The sequence below is a fragment of the Crotalus tigris genome, unplaced genomic scaffold (assembly GCF_016545835.1).
Source record: "Crotalus tigris isolate CLP2741 ecotype Arizona unplaced genomic scaffold, ASM1654583v1 scf7180000019692.1526454, whole genome shotgun sequence".
In the NCBI taxonomy this organism is placed as follows: domain Eukaryota; kingdom Metazoa; phylum Chordata; class Lepidosauria; order Squamata; family Viperidae; genus Crotalus; species Crotalus tigris.
In genome coordinates this window covers 483,848-502,213 of record NW_024097664.1, presented here as the reverse complement: position 1 = coordinate 502,213, position 18,366 = coordinate 483,848, and the positions used below count along the sequence as shown (strand labels likewise).

General features: G+C 48.8%; 3 protein-coding genes across 4 annotated transcripts in view; 2 read left to right on the top strand and 1 right to left on the bottom strand.

Annotated features, from left to right (window-relative positions):
- The window catches only part of LOC120317510 (zinc finger protein 501-like), a 661,069-nt gene that overhangs the window by 587,882 nt on the left and 54,821 nt on the right, over positions 1-18,366 (top strand). The window lies entirely within an intron of this gene.
- LOC120317520 (gastrula zinc finger protein XlCGF26.1-like) overlaps positions 1-18,366 on the bottom strand; it is a 95,914-nt gene that overhangs the window by 47,104 nt on the left and 30,444 nt on the right. The window lies entirely within an intron of this gene.
- Positions 352-18,366, top strand: part of SNAPC4 (small nuclear RNA activating complex polypeptide 4) — a 30,730-nt gene continuing 12,715 nt past the window's right edge. For both annotated transcript variants that reach the window (XM_039364161.1, XM_039364160.1), the window contains exons 1-15: positions 352-614; positions 2,204-2,347; positions 4,606-4,646; positions 6,351-6,515; positions 6,962-7,087; positions 7,758-7,836; positions 9,261-9,342; positions 10,363-10,467; positions 11,327-11,399; positions 11,559-11,723; positions 12,679-12,826; positions 13,588-13,694; positions 13,883-13,977; positions 14,386-14,480; positions 16,676-16,761. In XM_039364161.1, the coding sequence (XP_039220095.1) occupies positions 2,215-2,347; positions 4,606-4,646; positions 6,351-6,515; positions 6,962-7,087; positions 7,758-7,836; positions 9,261-9,342; positions 10,363-10,467; positions 11,327-11,399; positions 11,559-11,723; positions 12,679-12,826; positions 13,588-13,694; positions 13,883-13,977; positions 14,386-14,480; positions 16,676-16,761 (1,500 nt within the window). In that variant the 5' untranslated portion in view covers positions 352-614; positions 2,204-2,214. The remainder of the gene's footprint in view (positions 615-2,203; positions 2,348-4,605; positions 4,647-6,350; positions 6,516-6,961; positions 7,088-7,757; positions 7,837-9,260; positions 9,343-10,362; positions 10,468-11,326; positions 11,400-11,558; positions 11,724-12,678; positions 12,827-13,587; positions 13,695-13,882; positions 13,978-14,385; positions 14,481-16,675; positions 16,762-18,366) is intronic.

Sequence of the window (18,366 nt, the reverse complement as noted above, 5' to 3'; positions counted from 1 at the left end):
ACTGCGGGCGACAGCTGCAGGAGCTAGTCGCAGTGTTTCTCAACCTTGACAATTTTAAGGCATGTGGACTTCAACTCCCAGAATTCCACAGCTAGCAATGCTGGCTGTGGAATTCTGGGAGTTGAAGTCCACATGCCTTAAAATTGTCAAGGTTGAGAAACAGTGAGCTAGTGCAAACTGAACGGCTCTTTGTACGAACGCCCCGGGCCGATTGCGTTCATTGGCTACCGCCACTCGTAGGACACACCCCCTCCCGTTTCTTTTCCTCCTGATTGGCTGGTCCCAAGACATCACGTGCACCTACTCCAAGCCTCCCCCTCTCTCGTTTTGCGCCGCTCTTGGATGGCGCCGGGCAGGTGATCCGCGGCCGGAGATTGGCAAAGCCCCGAAAAGAAAGCGAACAGCGGGTTGGCCAACGCTTGGGCGGGAAGGCGGAGCTTGGGCGATCGTTGGCCTCTAGAGGGGAAGTAGGCGTGGCTTTCTCTTTCCAGAGTCTGAAAAGGTTGTTGTAGGCCGTGCGTGACGTCACTTCCTGGTCCGTCACCCGGCATGTTCCCCGCTTCCGGCTGAGGGTTGCAAGCGGTGCCTCGGCGCCCGGCGGCGGCTTTGAGCAGGTGAGGCCCGCGTCGTCGGTCGGGCTGGGGCGGCCTCTTTCGGGACGAGGAGCTAGGCCCACGGGAAGCCACGGCTTGCTTAGCTGCGATTTTTTGAGCCAGCCTAGCATGGGCCGGGTTCACACACGCGAGTCAAGACCCAGCCCCGCAGCGGCCAATGGGTTGTGTGAACGCGGCAGAGCCGGAGGGGGTGGGCGGCTTTTCTTTAAAAGGAGAAGCTCGGCGCCTCCCGAGACCCCCCCCCTTTCCCGTGTCCACGTTGCACGTTTGGAGGGTGCTTTTCTCTTACGCGTGGCGCTAATTCCCGGGTCTTCCTTTATGCGTGTCAGGAGCACCTGCAATAGGTGTAAAATAGAGCATTGAACACATAGCACTGCTGCCTGAAGAGCCGCCCAGAATGGCTTTGGACGGTGAGATGGGCGACAAATTTAATAAATCAGTGCATAACTAGGAGCCAGCCGTGTGCTGCAGCTGCCCAAAAAGCCAACACAGTTCTAGGTTGCATTAACGGAGGGATGGAATCAAGAACTAATCCAGGAGAAAAGCAACCTGGAATTAAGGAGAAACTCTGACAGTGAGGACAGTTAACCAGTGGAACGGCTTGCCACCAGAAATTTGGGCGCTCCATCCCTGGAGGTTTTTACGTAGAGACTGGACAGCCATATGTCTCAGATGGTGTAGGTCAGGGGTAGTCAACCTTGGCTCTTTTATGACTCGTGGACTTCAACTCCCAGAATTCCTGAGCCAGCTAAGCTGGCTCAGCTAAGCTGGCTCAGGAATTCTGGGAGTTGAAGTCCACGAGTCATAAAAGAGCCAAGGTTGACTACCCCTGGTGTAGGTTCTCCTGCCTGAGCAGGGGGTTGGACTAGAAGACCTCCAAGGCCCCTTCCAACTCTGTTATTCTATTCCATTCCACATTCTGTTGTGTTCCATTCTAATTTCTATTCTGTCCCATTCCTATTCCATTCCATCTTTTATAGTTCATTATATTCTATATTCTGTATCGGACATGTCAAACACAAGGCCCGGGGGCCGGATGCGGCCCCTGAAGTTGTTTCACGTGGCCCGCGTAGTCATCCTGGAAACAGTGAGGGAACGGCCTCCACTGCCTTGGCCCTGGCCCAGGCCAGCCGGGAGCCAATGTACAATTTTGTGGTGGCCATCTATGCTGAAACGCATTCGGTCTTAGCTCCACAAGGCCGTCTGGAAACAGCGAGGAACCAGCTCCTGCCGTGTCGGGCCCACCCCCTGGGTGCCTGCTGGGGAGAGGTCACCCTTTGTGAGGAATGAAGAAATGGACCATGCCTTGGCGCCTGCCCCGGTCCCACCCCCTTCTGCCAGAGACCCTCAGATCTGTCCCACTCCTGCCCAGGCCCCCACAGGCACCCTTGACTCGAACGATGTAGAGCCCACCCAGTAGGCTGCACCCACTCCATCCATGCCCACCCAGTAGGATGCACCCACCCCGGCCACACCCACCCAGCAACCACAATGCTGATGCAGCCCTCAATGGAATTGAGTTCGACACCCCTGCTCTATATGAAATATGTGTGGCCCCTTTTTATATGACTTTTCTGCCTCGTTTGCAGGTGCCGCAGCAATGGAGCTCGAGGCGGAGCGAGAGAAAATCAGACGGGAGATCGAAGAGCTGGAGAGGAGTTTGGGCCTAGTCGTTCCCTCGGAGGGAATTGAAGAACTGGACTCCAGCCTGGAATCTGGCTCTGAAGAGGAAGGTGCGCCCTGGGGGGGGGGGACATCTCTGCCTTGCCTTTTTGAATCTTTTCTGCATCACAAGTCTCCTGTGACTGGGCCCCAATTTGGCGGGGAAGAGAGCCAAGGAAATAAATAAACACAGAGGCAGCGCCTTGAGTATTAAGGACTGCATTCCATAATACAGCTAGTCCTTTAAAGATGTCCACAGGTTTTAAATGATATTGTAAAATGAGATGGGTGCCTGGTGCTCTCTGAGCTTGCTTGTTTTCTTGCAGACGTTTCATTACCCAAACTAGGTAGCATCATCAGTGTTAAAAAAACAATCAAGCTTAGAGAGCACCAAGAATTCCTCATTTCAACCCTAAGCTACAAATATTCTCCTGTATTTCTTTTTCCTTCTACAAGCATTTGTATGCTGCTCACTTCCTAGGTCTGTGGTGGCGAACCTAGGGCACGCGTGCCACAGATGGCACACGTGCCACAGGTGGCACTCAGAGCCCTCTCTGTGGGCACGCGCGCCATCGCCCCAGTCCTAGGCCTTCAGCTGGGTTTTATAAAACCTTTTTGCTTTAGGCCTCCACCGCCATGTGCAAAATAAAAAAGGTTCAATCAATCAATCAATTTCTCGCAGGAAAAAAAAAATCTCTCGCAAAGTTGGAATTGATTGATTAAACTTTTTAGTCCCACCCAGTCTGCCATTACCACCGCAGCCACGCCCACCCAATTGGCCATGCCCACACAATTGGTCACGCCCACCCGGCACCCAACAATACATAAGTGGATTTTGGGTTGCAGTTTGGGCACTCGGTCTCTAAACATTTCGCCATCACTGTCCTAGATCTTAGACAGCTTATGCAGCCACTCCTTACGGAATGGCTGTCTTGATTAGGAACCATTTGCAAATATGATAATGAATGGTAATAAATAAAAAATCCATTTTCTGCTGTATGAGAGAACTGTTGGAAGATTGCCACCAGCAATCTTGGCGGTGTCTGTCTCTTAGTCATTTTGCTTAGCAGTCTGGTGGTTGAAACAGAATTTTGCTACAGAAGGAGTGAGTACACTCGTAAAGGCCACAGATGTATTATAACTTTCTGTTTTTAAAGGACAGTGGTAAAAGCTCTACCATAGGGGGTCCCCAACTTTGGGCATTTTAATGACTTGTGGAATTCTGGGAGTTGAAGTCCACAAGTCATAAAGTGCTCTACCATAAAGCTACATGATTATTTGTTGACTTGGGTTCTGTATCGTTTTTCATATTAGTTTTGGCTGCTCAGTCCCTCATTGCAGAGAAGAAGGGATAGGCTGGGGGTTTTTTTGCTTTACTTTCCCAGAGTCAATCTGAAGGCTTACTACATTTGATTGGTGTTGGTTTCCTCGGAAACTGACCAGGCACTGTAATCCTAAAACTTTTCAAAGAGCAGCATTGCATAGCTGTAAGCAGGACAGTGTAAGAATAGATCTGTTTTCATCCTTTAAGTGTTACTGCTGGGGCTTCTGACATGGTTTAAACTGCCAATAGGAACTTATGTTTTTTTAAAAACCAAAACAGTGACTCTTAATAATGTAAAGCAGTGGTTCTCAACCTTTTTAATGCCACGACCCCCAACCGGTCATAAGTCGAGGACTACTCAACTGGTGCAGCACCGTTTGCAGAATGGGACTTTTGGCGGGCTCAGCAGAGCAAAGACAGCCTGGACAATTCCTATTGGCTTTTGAAAGCCAATAGAATTAGACTGTATTCAAGAGAGTCTATTCTATTGGCTTTCAAAAGCCAATAGAATAAAAGGAAGTAGCACAGCTAAGGAAAAGGGGGGGGGGAAATGACGGACTGCGTTGTTTGGCGACCCCTGTGAAATGGTCATTCGACCCCAAATGGGGTCCCGACCCACAGGTGGAGAACCACTGATGTAAAGGATTGTTTGCAACAAGCTAGTAAGGTTTTGCTAGCCTGGGGACATTTTAAATTTTTTTTCCAGAAGTCCTTCATGGCTGTCAATAAACACTGGTGGAAATTAGCAGGAAACCACAGCACCGTTAATTATTACAGAAACTAGAGAACACATCTCTTAAGGAACACTTGTAAACTATACGTAAAATGGGCTTCCTGATCCCCATATGCTGTCTCAGCAAAATAGTCATAAGTGGTTCCTTGTTTCCAAGTTTATCTTTTGAAGTGTGTACATTGCAAGTTGCCCAAACTGCGAGATGGGCTGCATATAAACTTAGTAAATAATTAAAATGTTTCTTTCTCTCACATTTATATCTTCTTGCTCAGATGACCTGGAAGACGACGAATCCGATACTCAACTTGACCTGGCAAGTAACCAAGTTGGAATTTTGCCTTGGAAGTTGGGAGGGGCTGCCTTTGAATAATGTTGCGCTTCTGGACATGTTTTCCTTTTTAACGCTCATCTTTATAGAAATATAGGAATGACTAAAAAGAAGGAAGCAATGTGGTGGCTAGTACTATTGAGAGAAAGCCGAATGTCTTGTTGATTTAGCTGCCTTTTGTAAGACATCTTGGCCTCTTATATTAATATTCAAAATTTTAAATGTACAGCCAATTCTGCATACAGCCAATTTCCATGCTTTCCATTCAGAAGAGAACTTCAAAACAAAACTATGCAACTGACTCTTAAATGACACTTATAACACAGTTAAATAACAAAAACCGTAGTAAACTCCTTGGATTCTGATGATGATGATAATGATAATAAAGTTGGAAGGGACTTTGGAGGTCATCAAGTCCAACTCCCTGCTCAGGGAGGTAACCCTATCCCATTTCAGACAAATGGCTGTCCAGTCTCTTCTTAAAAACTTCCAGTGTTGGAGCATTCACTGCTTCTGGAGGCAGGTTGTTCCATTGGTTAATTGTTCTAACTGTGAGGAAGTTTCTCCTTAGTTCTAGGTTGCTTCTCTCCTTGATTAGTTTCCATCCGTTGCTTCTTGTCCTGCCTTCAGGTGCTTTGGAGAATAGCTTGACTCCCTCTTCTTTGGGGAAGCCCCTGAGATATTGGAATACTGCTATCATGTCCCCCCTTGTCCTTCTCTTCATTAAACTAGACATACCCAATTCTAGCAACCGTTCCTTATATGTTTTAGCCTCCAGTCCCCTAATTCTCTGTACTCTTTCTAGAGTCTCAATATGTTTTTTACATCGTGGTGACCAAAACTGGATGCAGTATTCCAAGTGTGGCCTTATCAAGGCATTGTAAAGTGGCATTAATACTTCACATGATCTTGATGCTATCCCTCTGTTAATGCAGCCTAGCACTTTGTTGGCTTTTTTGGCAGCTGCAGCACACTGCTGGCTCATATTTAAAGATAGATTAAAAATAAATAATACATAGCATTAAAATAATAGCAAGAGATGGAAAAAAGAAATGAAGCTGTAGTCACATAATATAATTTTTCTTAAAGTTTTATTTTTCTAATTTTACAATTAAATATTTAAAAAGCAACGTGGCGGGTGAGTTAATAATTCAATAACAAACAAGTATTCAGTATAAGTCTCAAACTACTACATTAAATATTTCCTCTCTTTTCCCCTTAGTATTTACTGTCTTACAATTAAAACCAATACAATTCTTATTATATCAATTAAATAAAAATAGCTTTCTTACATTTATCAATAATTTTTTTAGTTTATACGTATCCTGGTTATTTTAATGTTCAATCTTTGTAGACAATCAAAGTCCTAGTTAGTTTTTCCCCATTTTTAGTTTCCCATTAAATATTTAAATTTAACATTTATAATTTCCAAGTTTTAAATAACCAAAGTTCCCTTTATCACAATTCGCCACAAAAGCTAATGTTCAGGATCCACGTCTTCTCTGTTTGAATATATTCTATTTCTCACCGTCTTACATCGACTAATTCGTAATACAGTATAACAACGTAATGTAATTTATTTTATTTTTTTGCATCCTGCAGCCCTTGAGCTTAACATTTTTATTTAGAGGAGTTTCTTGTTTTCAGTCACAACAGTTTTCTAGCTTTAATTCCCTTTTTCTGTGTCAGGAGGTGGAACCAGGTGGAGAGAAAGGTGAAGATGGGGAAGATGAGGAGGTTGACCTACCCCAAACCCCGGAAACCTGCCTCCAGATGAACCTGGTTTATCAGGAAGTGATCCAGGAGAAGATTGAAGAGATCAAGAGTCTCCTTGACGAAAATAAAAAGCAGCAGGTGAGTTAAGGTGCAGGGACCTCGGGAACACAGCCTCGTCTCATCTCCTGCAGTGCTTTGAGATTCTCTGTCAAAGTTCCAGCTGATGGTCCCAACAAAGCAAGCACACTGGAGACATTGCAATCTCTAATGCAGGGGTCTTCAAACTTGGCCCTTGGATGACTTGTGGACTTCAACTCCCAGAATTGTTAAGCAACAAAAAACTGTAGTCTGTTGACAGGCTGTTTCTGGAATCCCTACACTCGGCTTTTTCGCAGCCCTGCCCTTTTTCTCAGCCCTGCCAGAAAGGAGGAGTATCCTGTGAGGGTGATCGCTCGGCTGAATTGTCTGAATGATGGGACGGTGGGCCTTCTTCATCCCAATGCTGGGATGCAGTTGGACCGGGGCTCACGCAGGCTCAGGATTCTGGCTTGATGGGCACCTTTCTGTTTGTGAATGCCCTGCAGGAAAAACTCACCTGGGAGCTGGCTGGAACAAAAGGGGTGAAATCCAGCGATGGGAAATCCTTGCCAGCAAACATGTTTTTGGGCCATTTTATGAAGCCATATTTTAAGGACAAAACATCAGGGATTGTAAGTATTACATTTATTTATTTATTTATGAGACTTATATACCGCTTTAAGTGCAAGCACTCTCTAAGCGGTGTACACCAGTAAGCAATGTATATATATATATATATTTACATTGCCCCCAACAATCTGGGTCCTCATTTTACCTACCCTGGAAGGATGGAAGGCTGAGTCAACCTTGAGCTGGTGAGATTTGAACCGCTGACCCGCTGAACACAGTCAGCTAAAGTGGCTTGCAATACTGCACTCTAACTGCTGCGCTACCTCGGCTCTTACATTCCAATATTAACTTATTCAACTTGGACGCTGCCCCGCTCCAAACATCTCTGGGTGGCCCACAGCTAGCAACCCCACCCCACCCCACCATCCTTCCAGGGACAATCCCAGGCATTACATTTCCACCCCCTTTTTCCTCTGCCGATGGGAGACTTCAGAGGGGAGTAGATGAAAGCTGATGGCCCCATTGTTATGGTTAGTCCTTTTGGTGGTATCCACATTCAGTCCCTTTTGAAGTTGTACTGAAGGAAGTGAGGGCCATAAACCCCCTTTATTCACCCCCCTTCCCCTTCGTCGTATGACAGAATCCAGAGAGGACAGAAATGAGGTTTTCCTTAGTCGATAACTAGAGATGAAATATAATTGGATTCTGACAGTGCCGGATATTTTTCCCCAGGGTCCCCCCGCCAACAACGATGCCCGAGAAAAGGCACGGCAAGGCATCAAGTCTTTCGAGGAGCTGATCACTGTCAAATGTAAGGGGCGGCGGTAAAGGGGCCGTTCACGGGGGAAGAGAACGTGGGTCACACGTGACCTTAGGATGTTGTAACCGTGGTAAATACACGCTAGCTGCCAAGCATCTGGATATGGATCACGTGACTGGGGAGGCCGCTTCGACTGTGCCATTGTAACTTTGAACAGGCGCTAAGCAAGTGGTTTTAAATTGGGCATTAGCTCTTAAGTGCATTGCACAAGGATTCTTTGGTTTTCTTGCAAACGGCCTGTGAAGCACTGTCCCAGGGACCGGGCTCCCTTTTTCCCTGAGAAAGAAGGAATGTTGTGAACGTCTTCGGAACTGGCCGTTCCCCCCCCCCAGACCCTGAGAATTCCGTTGTCAAGGTTCCGACGAATGGAACACTTCAAAGAACTTCCAGGCATTGTTTATTCTAAAAAGTCTTTAATCATATGAACACCGTGTTGGATGGATGGATGCGAAGATCTGAATTTCCCTTCCTTTGCACATGACATTCCAGTCTATCCCGCTCCCCTATTTTGCAGTCATAATTCACATTTTCCAGTCAATCTGAAGGGCAAAGATTCCCTTCCGTTCCCTTCCCTTGCAGTCCTTATCTGTCTCCTCCCCTCCCACCATCCTCTGAATTAACTCTAAAATATTGGATATTATTGCTGTGACATCCATCCTGAGATTGGTCCATCAGGAAAGAGCATCAAATGCCACTTTCCTAAACCCTAAACCAGGGATGGCGAACCTTTTAGAGACCGAGTGCCCAAACTGCAACCTAAACCCCACTTATTTATCACCGGGCACCAGGTGGGCGTGGCCCACTGGGTGGGTGTGGCTGTGGTGGTCGTGGCAGATTGGGTGGATGTGGCCAAGGTGGGCATGGTCACTTCAGTGTTGCTCGTGGGGAGGGACGCCTGTGGGGGCTGAGGAGGGCCCGGGGAGATCCAGGGGCAGTGGGCAGGAGGCTCGTCCTGCAGGGTGAGGGGAGGCAGGGCGGGGGTGCCATTGCCATGGGACAAGGCAAGGGCCGGGGTGGCTGCTGCCTGACACCATTGGCCCCCGCACACAGAGGTCAGCGAGCGCATGGAGGCCGATAGTGTCCATCAGCAGCCACAGCCTGCCGGCCCCTCGACCAGCGCACTCTGGGGCTCCGCAGCCCGCCGCCAGCAGTTCAAAGAAGCCACCTCTGACCTGGATGGCCGGCCAACAGGTCGTGCCTGGAAAAAGGAGAGCATGCAAGGCCAGGAGGGATGGGACGGAGGGAGGGAAACCAACCGTACCGGGATGCATCCGGCCAGGTGGGACTTCGGTGAGTTAGGAGGCAGCTAGTTGAAGAGGGACAGTTGCCATCTCCGGGGCATGGCGCGCGTGCCCACAGAGAGGGCACTGAGTGCCACCTCTGGCACGCGCTAAATCCTGCTCTTTTTTTCTCAGGGAAGAGCCGAGAGAAACAGCTCCTGCGACAGGCCGTGGTGAGCGATCGCTTACAGCATCTGCTGCAGCCAAAGCTACTGAAGTAAGTAGCTTTGTAGCTACTTGTAGCCCCACCGATTGTGTAGACCAGAACAATTTGCACTTTCTGGCAACCGCTCGGCCTTTTCACAGCCTGAGGTTTTCTTTAATTAGAGGGAGGTTTATTCCATTGCGTTGGAATGGTCTTACACTTCGGAGAGATTGCAGGAGCCACAGCAGGCAGAGTTTCTAGGAAACATGTCTAATGTAAGGACCCAGCCCACTCTGCATCTTAAGAAGACAGAAGTCTTGGGATATCTCTTTCAACAGGCATCTTTATTAAGAGAAAACGGTTGCAGGCGTTCTAGACAGGATCTGAGGGGCCAGCCCCCACCATTCAAGGTTTTAAGTGTTCCCAAGCAGCCCCCACCCCACTGTCCTTCCAGCAACAATCCCAGGCGTTATATTTCCACCCCCTTTTCCTCACGGCCGGCAGAAGGGAGACTTCAGAGAGATAGATGAAAGGCTGTGGCCATATTGTTATGGTCAGTCCTCTTGATGAGAATCACGTCCAGTCCTTTGTAGTTTAAATGAAGGAAGTGAGAGTCCTAAACCCCCTTGCTCCCTCCTCCCCTTTCGTAGTATGACAGAATCCACAAAGAGTAAGAAATGGATCTTTTTTCAGATTAGGTAGCTAGAAATGAAATATAATTGGATTCTGACACTAACCTCGAGGCTGCATCTCCTCATGAAGAAAACCGCAGCCCTTGTGGCGAGAACCTTGCTTTCTTCACCACTGCATAGACAAGCTGGCTCTAAAGCTTCCCATACACTCTTCCTGTTCTCCAAGCTGCTCTTCAAAGTGGGTTCCACAACATACGACCCGAGGCACCTCTAGAATCTGCCTGGGCCTGACTGATCTGGCCCCAAGGCTGTGGTTGTGTACCTCTTGAGGTGAATTTCATAGTACAGCTGGAAAATGCGAAAGGACGAGGCGGCTTATGTCATCCAGCTTGTGGCAGGGGGATTGTTCCCATCCCTGTTTCTGGGTTTCTGCACAGATCGCTTCTAACTTTTCCCACAGGGTTGAGTATCTGAATGAAAAACGGGAGAAATCCAGGGATGAGATGGAAAAGCAGATCTTGGCGAAGCAGATCCAGGAAACAGAACGTGAAATAAGTGAAATCAAGTAGGTTTCAACCGTTCGGCTAGCGCAGGGGTAGGCAAACTTGGCTCTTTTATGACTCATGGACTTCAACTCCCAGAATTCCTGAGCCGGCATGGGGGAACTATGGCCCCTTCATGACTTGCGGACTTCAACTCCCAGAATTCCTGAGCCAGCATGGGGGAACTATGGCTCCTTAATGACTTGGGGACTTCAATTCCCAGAATTCCTGAGCCAGCATGGGGGGACTATGGCCCCTTCATGACTTGGGGACTTCAGCTCCCAGAATTCCTGAGCCAGCGTGGCTCAGCTTGGAAACCTCTCCCTTTCCCCTCAGCATGGTTGGCTCAGGAATTCTGGGAGTTGAAGTCCACGAGTCATAAAAGAGCCAAGGTTGCCTACCCCTGATATATACAGGTACTCCTTGACTTATGACCACAATGGAACCTGCCCATCACATTCGGAAAACAGGTCGGTCACATGACTTTACAGCCTTTTACTGGAAGCTGTTGAGTGAATTGCCATCGTTGCTAAGCGAACCACTGCAGTCGTAAAGCAGGTCAATGGTTCTCAGGGGCGTGGTTTTGCCAAGTCCCGTTTTTGGATGAAACTGTCGTAAAACAGGGTTGCGTGACCACAGGACACTGCAGACGGCCATAAATGTGGGCTGAGGGTTGAAATTCACGGAGGTGGTGGTGGTGACTGTCGGACTGTCCATGAGTCATAAAAGAGCCAAGGTTGCCTACCCCTGGTATAGGCTCTCCTGCTTGAGCAGGGGGTTGGACTAGAAGACCTCCAAGATCCCTTCCAACTCTATTCTAATTCTCCTACACAGCTGCTTAAAGAATTAGCACAGCTTTTCTAACCGGTCTTGTGTTTCCAGCATGCTTCCAGAAGAAATTTTGCTGGGAAACAGACACGATGAACACGACTGGGACAAGATTGCCAACATCAGTGTGAGTCCACCCCACTCCCTCTGCCCCGTGGTTCTAAAATCTTCTCTGGGGATAGTGGAGGGAATTTCACCTGGACATTTTCCCCTGCTTGTCTTTTTTTTTTTTAAATAAAAACACTCTGAAGTTGTGACCCATTTACCCCGTCTTGCATCTCCCTAGTTTGAAGGAACACGCAACGCAAGCGAGCTGAGGAAATACTGGCAAAACTACGAGCATCCCAGTATCAACAAGAAGGAATGGAGTGAGGAGGAGGTGGAGAAATTGAAGGAAACAGCTGTCCGGCAGGGCGGTCTGCATTGGGAAGCAATCGCCCAAGAGCTGGGGGTAAGGCCGGCCACTCTGGCCAGGATGCTGTAGACCAGGGGTGTCAAACTCGTCACGTGACGTGTCGCAACGCTAGACTAACTGCCTCCTCTTAGGGACGGGCAGATAAAAGCTTCAAGGGACTGGCCTCTGTTGTTCCTCTCCCCCCTCCCCCCGAATCTCTCTGAGCTAGACCACCTCTTAAATCCCACCTCTAGTCTAGCCAGGAATTCCACCACAGTCCCCATCCCTTGGGTGTCCCTAGGAACCGATGGAATAAAGCAGACATGTCAAACACAAGGCCCGGGGGCCGGATGCGGCCCGCAAAGTGGTTTCATGCGGCCCGCCGCAAAGCCATCCTGGAAACAGTGAGGGAACGGCCCCCTCTGCCTTGGCCCTGGCCCAGGCCGGCCGGGAGCCAATGTACAATTTTGTGGTGGCCATCTATGCTGAAACGCATTCGGTCTTAGCTCCACAAGGCCGTCTGGAAACGGCGAGGAACCAGGCCCTGCTGCGTCGGCCCCGTCCCCTGGGTGCATGTTGGGGAGGGGTCACCCTTTGTGAGGGATGGAGAAATGCACCATCGCCTGGAAGTGACCAGCAAATGGCCCTCACCTACTTCACATATCTGGTTTGATGGGCTCCGGCAGAGGGGTTTCAGCAGGCAGCGAGGCCTGGACCATGACTTGGCACTTTCCCCGGTGCCACCCCCTTCTGCCAGAGACCCTCAGATCTGTCCCACTCCTGCCCAGGCCCCCACAGGCCCCCTTGACGCAAACGATGTAGAGCCGGCCACACCCACCCAGTAGGCCACACCCACTCTGTCCACGCCCACCCAGTAGGCCGCACCCACCTTGTCCTCACCCGCCCGGCCCCCCAAGGGCAACGACAGTGCTAATGCGGCCCTCAATGAAATTGAGTTTGACACCCCTGGCCCACCCACCCACCCAATCTGGTGCTTCTGCTCCCTCCCCAGACGGAGCGCACAGCCTTCCAGTGCCTCCAGAAGTTCCAGTCCTACAACAGAGATTTCAAACGGAGCGAATGGAGCCCCGAAGAAGATCAGATGCTCAGGCAGCTCGTGCAGGAAATGCGAATCGGGAAGCACATTCCCTACCGGAAAAGTAAGTCACTTCCTGGGGGGGGGAAATGTCCTGATTGCAGCACCCGCTTTACAGACGGTCCTCGATTTACGACATCCAGTTGGGGCTGGAACTTCATCCAGCCTGATTTTGCGCCCTCTTATGCTGCAGTTGCTGCATAAATCCAGCTTCCCTCACTTGACTTGGCTCACTGGAAGCCAGCTGGAACAATCACAGGTGACCCTATAACAGGGGTCTTCCAACTTGGCCCTTTTATGACTGGTGGACTTCAACTCCCAGAATGCCTCACCCAGGCACGCGTGCCTGGCTGAGGAATTCTGGGAGTTGAAGTCCACCAGTCATAAAAGGGCCAAGTTGGAAGACCCCCTGCAAATATAACATGATCTCAGAATGCTGCAACTGCTTGAAATATCGTTTCCCTGAAAAATAAGACCCAATCAGAAAATAGCGTGATTTTTCAGGATGCTCGTAATATAAGCCCCACTCCAAAAATAAGCTCCAGTTAGGATCGTCAGCCAGATGGGTCCATTTAGTACCGTATTTCCCGAAAATAAAATCGAACCAGAAAATAAGCCCTAATGCGTCTTTTGGAGCAAAAGAAGAAGAAGAAGAACCGGCCTTATTTGGGGGGGAGGCCAAAGGCCCCTGACTCCGGGAATACAAGGAAATTGTCTTCTGCGGGCGAGGCGAACCGGCCTCTCTTGGGCTGTGCATAAACGATTGAGCAATAGGAATCTTCCGGTCTAGTAAAATGCTGACTGTAAGTGTTGCCTGTTGCACAGTTGCATACTACATGGAGGGGAGGGACTCTGCCCAGCTGATCTACAGGTGGACCAAGCGAGTGGACCCCAGCTTAAAGCGAGGCGCCTGGACGCCAAAGGAGGATGCTGTAAGTAAGGGCCCTTTTCCATTGGGAGACCCAACAATCTCTCGGTTGACTTCCCATCTCCACCAGCTCTCCCTCCCCTTTCTGGATTTCCTCAGGTGTTGCTGTTTGTAGGGCAGGCACACCCCTCTCTTCCTCTGCCAGCAGAACACCTTCATCTGCCCCCCCCCCCCTTTGTCTTGTCCTTCCAGTTGCTCCTGAAAGCCGTGGCAAAGTACGGAGAGCGGGACTGGTATAAAATCCGGGCTGAGGTGCCCGGCAGGAACGACCTGCAATGCCGAGACAGGTAGATTCCCACCTGCTTAAATTGGACGGTTGCTACTCAGACCAGGCCTATCTCTGCCTGCCCTGTGTTGTTTCTGGCTTTCTGTATGACTCTAAGGCAGACATGTCAAACACAAAGCTTCTCCATTGACTCGGCTTGTCCGAAGATCGCAAAAGAGATCACACATACCCCGGGGACGCTACAACCGTCGTAGATATGAGTCAGTTCCCAGGTATCCCAAGTTTTGAAACACGTGACTGCGGAGATGCTGCAAACATGCTCCTAAGTTATTTTTTTTCCAGTGCCGTTGTAGCTTTGAACAGTGACTAAATGAGTGGTTGCAATTTGAGGCCTAGCTGTATGTCGGAAGGGTCCCCTTTATCCAGCAGCGCGTAACGTCTTCCTTTCCTCTCCACCTGTGAATCGCAGGTACTTGCACGCCTTGCACTACGACATAAAGAAGGGGAGATGGAGCGAAGAGGAGGAAAAGAAGCTGATTGAGCTAACCGAAAAATACGGCAGGGGTAAGGGTGTGTGTGTGTGTGTGTGTGTGTGTGTGTGTGTGTGTGTGTGTAGGAAACTGTGTGCCCTTGCTGTAAGAACCAGGCCTCCGCTGTCCCCTCAGGAAAGCACAACTCAGGAAACTGTTGTGAGTCCGTGCCAGCCAGTGGACCCGGCAGCTGAGTCCGGGGAATCAGAGGAGGAGGAGGAGGAGGAGGAAGAGGGGTTTGGAGAGTCATCAGTGTCGGAGGGAGGCTCTGATGAGTTACAAGACTCACAATCTGATGAAGAGCCTGGCCCCTCGAATTGTGCTCAGGATGAGACACAGTTGTGTGGGAAGATGAGTCAGACTCTGAGGACTCGCAGCTGGAAGTCATTAGAGACGCTCGTAAACGAAGGCAGTTAACTAGAGCAGGTCAGAGGGAGTCAATACGACAACTCCAGGAAAGGAGGAGAAGGCACTGAGAAGCCACGCCTTGGGGCTGCTTAATAAAAAGGGAAGGTGTGGGCGGTGCTGGTGGCTGAAGGCAACCCTTGCAAAGTACTTCATGGGATCATGTTCTGTTGGTGTTGCCGGTGACTAATTCCCTGTTTCGCATTGTGTTTCATGTGGACAATTCCCTCCATTTGGGTTGTGTTGCGTTGCTTTTGTTTTTGGACCATTTGGCGGGTTTGTTACCCATATTAAAAGGGGTTTTGTTTTCTTCTGAGTCTCCAGCCTACTCCTCAAAAGGGGTTTTTGTCCTTGTGCATTTAACAAGGACGGCCATAGGCTGGGATGGGACAGAAACAGGCATTGTTTCAAAGAGGCTTTTTTACTGAGGGAAAGTGATTGCAGAGTACAAAGGCGGAATCTGAAGTTCCCGCTCCAAAGCGTTAAGCTAAAAGTTTCCATTTCTTCAGCCCCACTCCAACGCCCCGGTCCATCTGGAAGCAGTCCACTGGCGTGAACTTCGCGTTGTGAGAACTTTGAGCTGAAAAAGGTGATAAACCAGCCGTTTCCCAGTGACCTCGTTCTGGCCAGTCGGCAGGAGTGAACACAGGTGGCCCCAGGGCTCTTTTCCCCTCTTCCTAATTCCTGGGTAGATACATCAAAGCGAGAGTAGAAACAAAGCAGGAAATACAGAAGCATCCTCAATCCACACCAATGTGTGCCCCTTTTTACATTTTTTTATTAATAATACAAAATTAAAAACGCATTGGACATAGATATGACGTCACTGGTTCCATACATCTTCCAACATTTTACAATAGTAATAGTACTCATATAGACATATAGTTCTTGAACTTTGCTCGCTATTTATAAAATACTATTAACACTTTTCCCTTATTTCTATATATCTATTTATCTTTTAAATATACATTTGTCTATAATCTATATTTTATTCTAGCACTATACATTTATCTTGGCTACCCTCTTATTGTCTATCCAATCATAAAATTGTTCCCAGATTTTATAATTCTTGGTCTCACTTTTGTCCTTGAGTTCCCATGTAAGTCTATCCATTTCAGCGCAATTGAAAATTTTCAATAATATTTCCTCTTCGGTTGGAGTATCTTTCTCTTTCCATTTTTGAGCGAAGGCTATTTGTGCCGCTGTTACTATATGCAGTAGTAAATAATGTGTGTCTTTCTTATCTTTTCTTTCTATAATTCCCAATAAGAAAAATTCCGGTTTGGCTTCTATATCTATTTGCAAAATTTCTTCCGACCACTTCTTTAATAAGTTCCAAAATTTTTGTGCCTTTGGGCATTGCCACCACATGTGGTAGTAATTCCCAACGGTCTCTTCCAATGTGTGCCCTTCCTTATGGCAGTGTTACTAAGCGACCTGAAGGGGCCTGACCCTTGCTCTGGTGGGGGGCTTCATCAGTCCTGAGAGTGTCCTGTTATTCTTCCAAGGGTGATCACGTGCTCACAGAGAAAAGTTTGTCAATGATCTGGTGCATTTTTTATTGTTTTGATTGTTTGTTTTTTGCACGGATAGCAGAAAGCTGGCTATCCGCGATGGGCACTTTAAAAACCAGTGTAGTCTTCCATTATTGGACATCTTCATATTGGATGGGCTCTACGTTTTCTCAGCCCCTTTGCTGCAAAGAAAGGAAGGCTCATTTCTGACAGGGATCCTCAGAAAGAAGAGAGCCTGCCCTGTGTTTACAAATTATTTTAGTTCTGGGAAGTCAGGCGACGAAGTGACTCCTTTGTTCTCTCTCTTTAGGCCACTGGGCAAAAATCGCCTCGGAGTTACCGCACCGCTCAGGAGCTCAGTGCCTGAGCAAATGGAAAATCCTGCTGGGATACCGGGTGAGCGAAGTTCTTCCTTTCGCGATGTTGTTTTCTTGAGAATGCCCAGCTTTTGTGGGGCAGGTCCCGCTCCTGTTGTCCCACCAGATCTAGAAAAGGGTAAGGACCCACTTCAATCCCACCTCTTAAGAAAGCAGAACTCTTGGAAGCAAATTCTTCTAACAGGAACTTTTATTAAGAGTAGTTGATGGCAGGCATAACAGACAGGATCTGAGGGATTCCCTTACAGATCGATTACTTTAAATCAGACATGTCAAACACAAGGCCCGGGGGCCGGATGCGGCCCCTGAAGTGGTTTCATGTGGCCCGCAAAGCCATCCTGGAAACAGTGAGGGAACGGCCCCCACTGCCTTGGCCCTGGCCCAGGCCAGCCAGAAGCCAATGTACAATTTTGTGGTGGCCATCTATGTTGAAACACATTCAGTCTTAGCTCCACAAGGCCGTCTGGAAACAGCAAGGAACCAGCCCCTGCTATGGCAGCCCCACCCCCTGGGTACATGCTGGGGAAGTGTCACCCTTTGTGAGGAATGAAGAAATGAACCATGCCTTGGCGCTTGCCCCGGTCCCACCCCCTTCTGCCAGAGACCCTCAGATCTGTCCCACTCCTGCCCAGGCCCCCACAGGCACCCTTGACGCGAACGATGTAGAGCTGTCACACTCACTCCATCCACACCCACCCAGTAGACTGCATGCACCCGGCCCCCCAAAGGCAACTGCAGTGCTGATGTGGCCCTCAATGAAATTGAGTTTCACACCCCTGCTTTAAAGTGTCCCTAAGCAAACCCCACCCCCAGTTCATCCGGACGGTTCAGACCGGCCAATCCCCAGGTGTTAAGTCCATCGTGGGAAAGGGGAGGTAACATCAATCCGGCTCCATTGGTAGCTCGATGTTCCACAGCTCTTCACACCTTTTGAGGATGGAGAAATAAGCCAGGTTCCGGATGTTTATATTTCTTTCCCCTCCCTTTTCCTAGCTGCCTGGTTAGGGAGAAGAAAGTTCAGAGAGATGCATAGTGCAGGAGGCAATTTGTTACATTGTAATGGGCAGCAGACCCAGCAGGCAATAAACAGAAAGTTACATTGTAGCGAATAGAGGAAGTGAAAGCCATAAGCCCCCAGGCATATTCCCCCTCCCCCTTGGGAGTATGGCAGAACCCAGGGGAAGGTGAGATTTGGTTTTAGATCAGAGGAGATAAATAGAAATGAAATATAAATGGGTTCTGACAAAAAAGGCTGCTTTGACGCCATCACACGGAGGTTTGGGTGTGACAACACAAATGCCGAAGCTGGGCGGGTTGTGTTCTGCTGAAGAGGACAGGCTTTGCGATGTTTAAAGATATCCCAAGAAATGCTACTTTCTGGCCTCATAAGATGCTTTAGACCAGGGATAGGCAACCTTGACTCTTTTATGACTCGTGGACTTCAACTCCCAGAATTCCTGAGCCAGCATGGCTCAGCTTGGAAACCTCTTCCCCTTAGCATGGCTGGCTCAGGAATGCTGGGAGTTCAAGTCCACGAGTCATAAAAGAGCCAAGGTTGCCTACCTCTGGCCTAGGCCTAGGCTGCTTTATGACTCGTGGACTTCAACTCCCAGAATTCCTGAGC